General features: G+C 41.9%; 1 protein-coding gene across 3 annotated transcripts in view; it reads right to left on the reverse strand.

Moving 5' to 3' along the window:
* The window catches only part of DPYSL4 (dihydropyrimidinase like 4), a 58,517-nt gene that overhangs the window by 45,014 nt on the left and 880 nt on the right, over positions 1 to 12,623 (reverse strand). For 2 of the 3 annotated variants that reach the window (XR_011318537.1, XM_069753895.1), the window contains exons 1-2: positions 10,664 to 11,074; positions 962 to 1,050 (exon numbers count right to left, since the gene is read on the reverse strand). Coding sequence is in view for 2 of the 3 variants with exons in the window: in XM_069753895.1 (XP_069609996.1) it covers positions 962 to 1,050; positions 10,664 to 10,702 (128 nt within the window). In the remaining variant the exon portion in view is untranslated. Of the gene's footprint in view, positions 1 to 961; positions 1,051 to 10,663; positions 11,075 to 12,623 lie in introns of those variants that run through there. The other variant, XM_069753896.1, reaches the window with a different exon arrangement.

Here is a 12,623-nt window from a genome sequence, read left to right on the forward strand (position 1 = left end):
CTAATGGAAAAGAGAAGAATTAGCTGGGTAGAAAGTCAAAATGATCAATTGTAAGCATACAGTGCTAGATAATATGATAACTGCACTATCTTAAAGGGAACCTGTCACCCCCAAAATCGATGGTGAGGTAAGCTCACCGTCATCAGGGGCTTATCTACAGCATTCTGTAATGCTGTAGATAAGCCGCCGATGTATCCTGAAAGAGGAGAAAAAGAGGTTAGATTATACTCACCCAGAGGCGATCCTGCTCCGATGGGTGTCTCAGGTCCGAAACAGCGCCTCCCATCTTCATTCCATGACGTCCTCTTCTGGTCTTCACGCCACGGCTCCGGCGCAGGCGTACTTTGTCTGCCCTGTTGAGAGCAGAGCAAAGTACTGCAGTGCGCAGGCGCCGGAAAGGTCAGAGAGGCCCAGCACCTGCGCACTGCAGTACTTTGCTCTGCACTCAACAGGGCAGATAAAGTACGCCTGCGCCGCAGCCGCGGCGTGAAGACCAGAAGAGGACATCAAGGAATGAAGATTTTTACTTAAATGCGTATATTTGGGGCTAAGAATTTTATTTCAATTGGTTTTAACTGAAAATTTAGCACCATGTGGCTAATACAGCCCCATGGTCTCCACGCTCCATTCAACCTCAATGTAGTCTGTGATCATAAATCAGTTAAGAAAAGCTTGAAAAAAAGATAGATACCTGAGCTAGAAACTTTCAATGAGACTGTCAGAACAAGCTCACTGTTGGATTCTCAGTTAACTCATTCTGCAGCCAGTAGTAGACACCGCAACGCAAAGTCTTTACAAGGCAAAATGTTTAATGAAACACAATTGCAAATATGAATTTTAGCCCACAATACATGCATATAAGCAAATAAAAAGAGAAAAAAAAATAGCGGGGCGACTTTCATATTTGCTTTGGAATAATACTGCAATAAAGACAAACCTTACTCAGCATAGCAAAACTTACTTTATTAAGCCATCTTCAATGTATATGCCTGCACAGAATGACTGGTCATCATTTACAATCTTCCCTCCTTTGATCAGAAGTCTGTCACTCTGCAGAAGAAAAAAAAAAACAAAGATAATATACAGGAGGTCGTCCAGCCCAACATTCCAAGAGTGGAACACACGCACATAATGTGTGGACTGCAAAAACTTTACACAGGTAACAAAGACTATGTCACGAAAATCTATCACATGACATGAGTCAGGTAATTCCCAACCAAAGGTATTTCCGTTTTTGCGACCCTTCCTCCCAGAGCCATAACTTTTTTTATTTTACCGTCAATATGGCCATGTGAGGGCTTGTTTTTTGCGGGAAGTGATGTACTTTTGAATGACATCATCGGTTTTAACATATCATGTACTTGGAAATGGGGGATAATTTTCAAGTGTGGTGAAATTGCAAAAAAGTGTAATTCCACAGTTTTTTTTTTGTTTTGTTTTTTTTACCATGTTCACTAAATGCTAAAAATGACCTGCCATTATTTAAGTGGTGAAAGGTGTTGGCTCAGCACCGGAGCCCGCACCAAACAGGGGGAGTCCGACATCGGCGTACTATTACGACCGATGTCGTAAAATGGTTAAAGGGGTTTTCCCACGAACACTGCAAATTTTAACATTGATTATAATTAATATATATTGGAATAATAATAATTTCCACAATTGGATGTGATTAAAAAAAATGTTCCTGTGCTGAGATAATCTTATAAATGTGCCCCTGCTGTGTACTGTGTAATGGCTGTGTCTGACCGTGCAGGAACATGGTCTGATCATACCACAGCTCCTGGGCAGGGGAGGAAGCAAAAGAGTAAAGAGACATTACAGCACGGAATCACAGCTGATTCTTTATGTGAGATAAAGCATTTCCCTGCCTGTTTTTTAAAAAAATGTTTCACCTCAAAGAAAGAATTATTTGCCATCCCCTGCTGTCCTGTCAGTATACTCTTTTGCTTCCTCCCCTGCCCAGGAGATGTGGCATGATCAGACCATGTTCCTGCATGGTTAGACAGTACACAGCAGGGGAACATTTATAAGATTATCTCGGCACAGGAACATTTTATTTAAACACATCCAATTGTGTAAATTATTATTATTCCAAGATCTATTGATTAAAATGAACTTTGTTAATGGGGAAACCCTTTTAACTCCACTGCACATTTCTCCATAGATCCAGGAGGTGCAGCTTTAGACATCTTTGTGTATCTTGATGAGTGATAAACCGTTATACTAAACTCCCACTGAGCGTATGGAACACAGGATGAATTTTGAAGAAAGCCAAAGATGGAGTAGTTAAGTTTAGGAAAAGGCTGTGTCTTTAATCACAGATTGAGGTTTATTTGTGTGGTAATATTTGGCCATGGTGAACAAAAAGAAATTGTTAAAGTATTCCAGCTCCTGGCAAAAAAAAAAATTATTCTATTTCATATTAATAATAAAAATTACATTCAGAGCAGTGGGACAGAGAGTGACGCGTTTTGAATGTATTGCAATGTTCTTTGTCAAAATTGGTCAACCTTGGGGAATCAAGCCAGTATCCAATGTCAAGAAAGTTGAAGAAACTGCAGAAAATTTGGGCAAAAGCATCAGTAATATTGATTGGAGAGGACTGAATAAACGAGCAGACAGCCATCTCTCCTGACACCCCAGTATTCAGCCTGGTCATATGCTCATGTGATCTTTCTGGATGCTGATATCGTCTAAACAGTCGGCAGAACAAAATGTCAAGCCGCCTGATCATCTCAAATCACAGAGTCTGGAGGTCCCACAAACATTTGATGGTTTATTATTTGCTATATAGCGCCATCATATTCCGCAGCACTTTACAGACATTATCATCACTGTCCCCATTGGGACTCACAATCTATACTCCATATCAATATGTCCGTGGAGTGTGGGAGGAAACAGGAGAACCCGGAGGAAACGTGGGGAAACAGGAGAACCCGGAGGAAATGTGGGGAAACAGGAGAACCCGGAGGAAACGTGGGGAAACACAGGGAAAACATACAATCTCCTTATAGATTTGAACCTAGGACCCCAGCCACAGTGCTAACTACTGAGCCACCATGCTGGTTTGTTGGTGCCCCTGAAATCAGCTAGCTAGGATGACTTTCATCTGTATATAGGAGCCTTAAAAAGTGACCATTATTTAAATGTTTATTTGATAAATCAATAGTGTACATGAAAATAAGTTACTTTGTAATATACTCTATAGCTGTAGAATAAAAGACGTGGACCGCACAACCAAATAATTTCCATTGATCTATTGAGGTTAAGCATGGCCAGCACAGCCAGTATAAGTGCGCATGCGCATATGTGTGTGGGGCTCTAGCTGGGGTAAGGTGGGCAGTTCCAAAGACACAAAGAGGGGGCGTAATTGTGACATATTTGTATGTTATGAATATTTATGATTTTTCTCATATGACTTTCCATATATATATATATATATATATATATATATATATATATATATAAAAAATCAAAAGCCACTAGGAATAATATTAGATGTCTACTTCATGCTCGGCACATGAATATTAGCAGCCACCCTACTGAATCACATTGATGTATTTAATGGGGTTGTTCCCTTTCAGATAATGCAGTTTGTTGAAAAATAACAAATCACATTGTTTCCGGGTCCACTGGCGAGTCTCCAGCGCGGCTCCTGGTGTCTAGCATTGGCTGCGGCGCTGACGTGTCGTCCGCAGCACAGGAGGCAATCAGTGAGCTCAGCGGCTCCGGTGGGGTTGTTCCATCTACACTGAGCTCACTGATTGATTCAGTGTTGCATCCAGTGCCAAACACCTGGAGCAGCGACCGAAACTCGCCAGTCAACTCAGGGAAGGGGAGCACCGCGCAGTTTATTTTTTAATAAAACGCAATTTGGACCAAACATTATGTGAATCGGAAGAACCCCTTTTAATGAGCGTGCGATCTTTTTGGCACAGGTCAAAAATCCTATTAATAAAAAGGAATCTGTCAGCAGGTGTGTACACTGTGTATAGGCAGAAAGCAACCAGTCAGTGGTGGGGGAGGGGGAGAACTAAACATCAGCAGGTTTACTAGTTCTCTGGTGATAATCTCCTGCTGATAAAACTGTGATTTTGTTTTTATTAATACTACAACAAGCAGCCTAATAAAGTGACAAATTTTTGAGGGTCTTTTTCTCTACATTATGCTGCTCTCAGTTTAGGTGGCAAAAACCTGGAGACAGGTTCCCTATAATGCCTCAGGCGCATGGCTAAATGTCCCATCCGAGTGGCCATCAATATTACGACTTTGTGGTCTTCCGGTACAGAATCGGACTCCCTGTGTACATCACACGCTTCGCTTGCTTTCCCTTATAGCTGTATGAATGTATAAGCAGGCTGCGGGATGCAGTGACGGACAGGAGGCAGACCAAGGGTTAACAAGGGGTTTAATGCACAGTAGTTACTCCTGGCAGGGAGATATGTACAGAAGGAGCAAGGTTATACCTCATATAGAGAGAACTAATAGGGGGGAAGGTTTTTTAACGAACAGGGGAGAATAATACTCTTAAAACTTTGGACATCAGCCACGGGTGTGCTCCTGCCGGTGACTGAGGACGTTTAGATTACGTGACAGAAAGGGATCTGTCACAGTTCTGAGGAGAAAATGGGGGAAACTTCCTCCCTGGCGTTAAGTGTCCTCCTGTGGTCCTGATGATGGCGGTGTCCTCTGGTGGTTCTGGCAGTGGCGATGTCCTCTGGTGAACCTGGCGATGGCGGTGATAATCTGTGGTATTATCACGGGCAATGGCCCCAATGGATGAAGGGAGTAAGGAGGAATAGTCTCTTCCCTCAGCGGTGAGAGTCCCTACACTGCCGGACCCTGTGACACTGTCCCGACACACTCTATAATGCCAGCTCGGTCCGCTGTGCCGCACCGATGAGGGCCTGTATCCCGTACACAGACCTTGCCTCTCATGGTCAGTACTCCTGGCCGGGGCGGTCCTGTCAGCGTCGTCGGCTGAGTCAGCAGTCTCTTAAAGGTCCGCGATGTAAGCGGGGACAGCGGAGTTAGTGAGGACAGCGTTATCTGTGGTGTGTCAGCGGGAACCCGTCGGTCGTTTCCTGTCAGAGCGTCTGCTCGTCCTCAGCTCCAGTCAGCGCCGCTCCGTCGCCTCACAGCTGATCTACTCTGACAGGGCTCACCTGCGCACGCGCATTAACAGTCTGCTTAGCCATGCCCCCTTCTCTCGCGCACACGGGCACCCCAAGCCCTCTACCCTGTGTCCTAGCTGACAGACCCGACGGTTCCGGACCCGTTACGATTGAGGCAAACCTGGTTAGTTTCTCCCCCTTACATTTGTACGATAATTATATGTTTATACTGTAGAGTATATCTTATCAAATATTTATGTATCCATCGATAAATAATCCATCAAGCGCAGGCAATCACTATACATTGGATTTGTGCTTTGTCTTCTGTTTTGTATATTTATTATCTATCTTTCATCTATGTATCTATTTTTCTGTCATATCTATCATCCATGCAAAGACGGACACAGATAGAAAAGGGCCCCTGTGTAAGAACAAAGTAAGGGCCCATTGCAGTCCAATAGCCGTGTCTATGAGAGAATCTGCTTGCCCCTGTGTGGCTGCATCAATGATATGTCCACCCCCTGTATCTATGTATTTATGTGTTATCTACGGTATCTATCCATCATCTCTCTATCTACTAGATGGAGGCCCGATGCTATCACATCAGGAGGGCGGTAATGTCACGATGGGGGCAGGCTTTGCAGTGTTGAGAATCTCTCCCCCCATGTGCTCACCCACCTATCCACTCTCTCTTTCCCCATGTGCTGACTTCTCCCGTCTGTGCTCTCTTCTTTCACCTGTCTACCCCATGCGCTATCCCCCTTGTCTGCTGTCTCTCTCCATCCTGTGCTGTGTTCTCCCCTCATCTGCTGTCCTGTTTGTCTCCCCCTGTGCTGTCTCTCTCACCCCTGTGCACTTTCTCTCTCCCCCATCTGCTGTCTTCTCCTCTCATGTCATCTCTTCTTTGACCTGTGTACCCCATGTGCTCTCGTACACGGTCAGACATAGACAATTTTTAAAATGAACTTTTGTTCGTGGGAAAACCCCTTTAATGTGACCGCCTTCCTCTGCCTGTAGACACATCGCGCATCTGCCACCGGGATCAGCCGAATGATTCACTGCGCCTGCACCGCATTTGAGCAGGCGTAGTAAATCAGACCGCCGCCATCTTTGTGGCAGCGGTCAATGAATCATTCGGCTGATCCCAGCGGCGGCGTGTTCGCGATGGTGTTCCGGTGGTGGTACTGTGCAAGAGGCTGCGTATGGCGTATACAGTGTGTTTTTGTGTGTGGTGTATACGGCATATACAGTGTGTGTGTGTGGTGCATACAGCATATATAGTGTGTATGTGGTGCGTACAGCTTATACAGTGTGTGTGTGTGAGTGTGTGTGTGGTGCAACGGTGTTCCGCTGGTGGTACCATGAAAGAGGCTGCGTATGGCGTATACAGTGTGTTTGTGAGTGTGGTGCATACGGCGTATACAGTGTGTGTGTGTGTTTGTTTGTGTGTGTGTGTGTGTGATGGTGTTCTGCTGGTGGTACAGTGAAAGAGGCTGCATATGCCGTATACAGTATTTGTGTGTGTGGTGCATACGGCGTATACAGAGTGTTTGTGTGTGTGGTGCATACGGCGTATGTAGAGGAACTGCGGAGACACCATCATGTGTTTCTCAACGCAGGCAGTGAATAGCCAGGCCTTTCCCCGGGAAGGAACAACCAAGGGAAGGGCAGCATCCAATAAAGGAAAACATCCAATAAAGGAAAACCACCTATGCCAAGCATGGTATCCATCCACATGGATACCATGCTTGGCATAGGTGGTTGTTCCTTCCCGGTGAAAGGCCTGGCTATTCACTGCCTGCGTTGAGAAACACGTGATGGTGTCTCCGCAGCTCCTCTACATGCATTTGCATATTTGGGGGCAGTGTTCTGGATCCCTGCGTTGAGAAACACGTGATGGTGACTCCGCGGTGTTGGATGTTTTGGTCTCCACAAGGTCAATCATCTGTGCCTTTATAGTGCATACGGCGTATACAGTGTGTTTGTGTGTGTGGTGCATACGGCGTATACAGTGTGTGGTGCATACGGCGTATACAGTGTGTGTGTGTGTGTGTGGAGCGCACGGTGTATACAGTGTGTGTGTGTGAGTGTGTGTGTGGTGCGACAGTGTTCTGCTGGTGGTACCGCGCAAGAGGCTGGTACCACCAGCAGTTTCCATATTGAGACACCCATCACTTGGGTGTCCCAATATGGAGGTCGGTGAACTTCCGCCGCTTGGAATTCTGGGATCCGGACACATTTGGACGGAACAGGATGTGAAGACATTACAAGGTAAGTATATATTAAGATTATCTATCTCATTTCTATCTATCTATTTATCTATTATCTATCTATTACACTGGTCAACGCAATTTTTCTGGCAAAAGGTTTTAAAACATATTTTAAGTCAATTTTGGCTGCTGATTACGAATATGAACTCCGTTTTTGGGCTATCACATCAGAATTTCGAGATATTTTCAATTTTTGATGAAAATTACTTCTGTTTTATGATAAAAACACATGATTTTCGGTACTACATTTTGTATATTTTTAATCAAGGAATAGCAAAGATTGCAAAGTCTATGTACAGCAAATCAAATATACTTACAGAATTAAACTACAAAATATAAAAACACATATATGGCACATAGATGAATGACAAATGGCAGTTATTATCTGTGACGTACGGCTTCTGGGTTGTCTCTCATCAAGCTCCAGCCATAGTCGCCATCATATGTGAGTCCCACCGGCCTTGATACCGTTCTTCCATTGTTTTAATGTCCTGATGGAAAAGCTCCCCTTGTTCCTCGCTCACATCCCCAAGGTTCTCTGGAAAAAAGTCCAAATTGCCGTGTAAATAGTGAATCTTGATCCTCATTCTCCATCCAAGATTTCGCAGACTCATTAGTGGCTCTTCCACAATCTCTTCATAGTTGTCTGCTTTGTTATTCCCTAGAAAATACTGCACCACATTACAAAATGCCTCCAAGCTCTTTCTTCTGTCTCATTCATTGATGTGATAACATTTGGGTCTCTCATAAGTGTTCTTATTGGAGGTCCATCAAATATTCCAGCCTTTTTCTTCTCTTCACTAAGACCAGCAAAAGTTGAACATATATAGTTAAAGCATGCTCCACTGTGATTGAGAGCTCTGACGAACTGCTTCATCAATACAAGTTTTATGTGTAAGGGAGGAAACACAATGTCCTTCCTATCCACTAGAGGATCATGGATGACATTCTTATCACCAGAAGCCAAACTCTGTCGCTGAGGCCATTCAGTTTTCACCCAATGCTCTGCTGTAGCTCTACTGTCCCAGTAGCACAGAAAACAAGGGTGTTATCATAACAAATGGGAATTATACATGTTCAAAGAAAATAAAGATATTCTCACATTTATTGGGAGACTAAATGAAAACTAAATTTACCTTAGTGATCCGTATAAACCGGCACTTTTCATACACTACTTATATTTATCATGGAATTCATGAAAATGGGCTATATACCTATAGGGCAAAAACGTGATGTGATAGAGAAATTATAAGATCAGATTTGAATTCAGCACCCTCAATCTATCTATCTATCTATCTATCTATCTATCTATCTATCTATCTATCTATCTATCCATCTATCTCATTTCTATTATCTATCTATCTATCCATCTATCTCATTTCTATTATCTATCTATCATCTATCTATTTTCTATCTATTTTAGGCTAGGGACAAACGCGCGTGCATTTTCTCATCTGAGAGACTAGGGCCGATTATGCAACTCATGCTCTGATCAAACTCTGATCAGCGTCGACATAGTGTGCTCTGTTTCTCTTGGATTAGAGAAGATGGAGAAAAAAATTCTCCATCTTTTCCATCATGTCAGTGCACGGAATTCAGACTGCATTCAAATGTCACTGAGGTGCATGGCCAAGTGCAATCCGAATATCAGAACAAAGTCGTCCATGCTGCGACATGTGAGCACAGCCCCATAGAATAACGGCGATCTGTAGGACTGCACCTGGATCAATAATACAGTTGTCTGCAGCTTCACTTATATCTATTTATCTTTATCATCTCATATCTATCTAAATATATTTCTATTTAATATCTCTCATTTTTTCTCATCTTTTTTATTATCTATCTGGCACAGAGGCGGACCCAGACAGAATAGGGCCCCTGTGCAAGAACAGTACAAGGTTCCTATGCAGCCCAATAGTTCATCTTAGCACCCCCCTTTATGTGTATGTGACAAAACCTGCTTGTTACTTTGAAGGTAGAAAAGGGCCCCGGCCCCCCTGTATCAGTATTATCTACCATGTATTAATCTATTATCTATCATCTGTCTATCTAATATCTCTCCTATCTATTATCTCTTCTACCTATCATTTATCTATTATCTATCTATCATCTATCTATTTATTATCTATAATCTATCTTATCATCTATTATCTATCTACCATACCACAATCTATTATCTATTTATTATCTATCATCTATCTACGGTATATATCCCATCTACTGTATCTATTATCTATCTATCTATCATCTATTTTCTATCTATATAACTATTATCTATCTATCTCATCTTTTATATCTATCATCTATCTATCATCTATTTTCTATCTATATAACTATTATCTATCTATCTCATCTTTTATATCTATCATCTATCTATCATCTATTTTCTATCTTTCTAGCTATCTATATATCTATCATCTGTCTATTATCTATGTATCTATCTATCTATTATCTATCTAATATGTTTTATCTAAAATCTATTTTTATGTGTGGCATCTATTTTCTATCAATCTCATATACCTACACTCCCACATCATTTAACCTTTCCTCTGATCTCATACATTTTTACCATGAAAAGCACAAAGCGATCTAAATATAAAGCCGGCGCAGCAGATAAACCCATGGAGGAAGGTCAGAGATGGACACCATCCAGAATACTATAACTCAGCAATGGCAGCGATACAATGTGCTACATGGAGGTAAACAATCGTTCCTCCCTGGGAGCTGGATCATCTCGGTATCATCAGGGTCCAGACTCTTCCCCAGTGCCGTCCTTTGCCCTGTACATTATCTCTCATTATTATTACCTTTCTGCCTGCAAAATACTGTATTTAATGACATAATTGCCAAATAATCTGCCGGCTTCTCATCCTGCAGCACAGACTGAACAGATTTATTTGCATTCATCAGAAGGAAATACACTGAGTGACCCAGATTCAATACTTGCTCATTAGTGATGGTAATTTACATGCAGTGTGGTGTGATGTGTGCGGAGATGATAGGAAATGCTGGGAGTAATTACCACAATAAGAAGAACACAAGTCCCAGCTATCCCCCATGCTATGGCCCAGGCAGCCTATGTGTAGGCACGGGGTGACGGTGCGCCCTCTCCACCAGTATACGGCATGCACAGACCCAGCCCCAGAAATGAAGGCAATGTTGGGGGGTCCCTGGGCCTTCTGACATTGACTCCTCACTTATCATGGCTGTCTTGTGTGAGCTCTGCCAGGCATCATCCATCATCATCATCATCCCACCTGCCCCCTCCCTGCAGCTTACACTGATCCTGGGGATGTTCTTCTTTCCTTGGTAAGACATCCTGGCTGTGTGAGAGCCTCCAGCAGATGAGGGGTCCCCGATGCAGGCTCCGCTCCTCTGGATGGATGGTGGGGGATGTGTCCTTTTTGTTGTGCAGCCTCTGTGGCTCCCCCTGCACTGGCAGCAGCGAATCCTTGATTACAATGCCAGCCTCATCCTCCAAGCTCCAGCCATGGGCCTCTCCTAGGGCCTGAAGCCAGCCCACCTCCCCCCACCGGAGGGCAAACAAAAGGCAAGGCTCTCCTGGATGAGGAGGATGAGGATGATGATGATGATGATGACCCTGCGCCCTCTGCTGGAGCCACAGCGCCCCCGAGCGAGCACACCGAGCCAGTGCTCAGCGCCCACTGCAAGGCTGGCCCTCACTATGTCACTGCCACAGGCAGTCCTCCAGCCCGGCACTCAGTGGGTTAATGCACCCATCACCTGCTGCTGCATCTGCAGGAACAGACCCGGGGACCTGACAGTGATCAGACCTGACACCACTACAAAAGATTGGGAGCTACACATGGCGACATCGACCAAGCAACAACTATTCTGATGTACAAAAATAAAAGATACAGAAAAATAAATAAATATATATATGATACATTGAAGATAATGGATACACAGAACATACAGTGTGTGAGAAAGATAATTATAGAGATAAAGGGTCAAATTTGGATGGATGAACAGGTGTAGTTATGTGTGTGTGTATATATATATCTACATATATACATATATACTGTACATGTATTGTATATATCTAAATGTATATATATAAAGGCAGTGAAAGAAAGAAGGACAGCACTCGAAAAATATGCAAAAGAGAAAGTGTAGATTAACCTAATTAACCCATGTGGCACCATTTGAGTTTGCTTATTTTTTAGATAGATTTTTGATTGATTGATTGATAGATAGAATATACTAATATATATATATATATATATATTATAGATAGAAAAATGGAAGGGAGAGATGATATAATAGATTGACATATAAATAAATATGTGATAGACAGATAATAGACGATAGATAGATAATAGATAGATGGATAATAGATGATAGATAGATAATAGATAGATAGATAGATAGAGAGATAGATAGATAGATAGAGATAGATAGATAGATAGATAGATAGATAGATAGATAGATAGATAATAGATAGATGGATAATAGATGATAGATAATAGATAGATAGATAGATAGATAGATAGATAGATAGATAGATAGATAGATAGATAGATAATACATAGAAGGAAAAAATGGAACAGCACCGTATGGATGAATATAGGGTGCTCCAAATAAATATCCATTTGTATAAATAATAAAAAAGATAAAAGGAGGCAGCACTGCAATAAATGATGAAAAAAGTGGACTTTAATAGCCCATATGGTGTGGCTATGACCAGCCTTTCTCAAGCCGAAACATTGCCACACCATATGGGCTAATAAAGTTCACTTTTTTCATCATTTATTGGAGTGCTGCCTCCTATTTTGTTTTTTTAGATAGATAGATGATAGATAGATAGATGATAGATAGATAGATGATAGATAGATAGATTGAGAATAGATAGATAGATAGATAGATAGATAGATAGATAGATAATAGATAGATGATAGATAGATTATAGATAGATAGATAGATAGATAGATAGATAGATAGATAGATAGATAGATAGATAGATAGATCTATAGATAGATAATAGATGATAGATAGATCTATAGATAGATAATAGATAGATAATAGATAGATTATAGATAGATAGATTGAGAATAGATAGATAGATAGATAGATAGATAGATAGATAGATAGATAGATAGATAGATGATAGATAGATAGATGATAGATAGATAGATTGAGAATAGATAGATAGATAGATAGATAGATAATAGATAGATGATAGATAGATAATAGATAGATTATAGATAGATAGATAGAT

This window comes from Ranitomeya imitator, chromosome 2 (assembly GCF_032444005.1).
Source record: "Ranitomeya imitator isolate aRanImi1 chromosome 2, aRanImi1.pri, whole genome shotgun sequence".
NCBI classification, from domain to species: domain Eukaryota; kingdom Metazoa; phylum Chordata; class Amphibia; order Anura; family Dendrobatidae; genus Ranitomeya; species Ranitomeya imitator.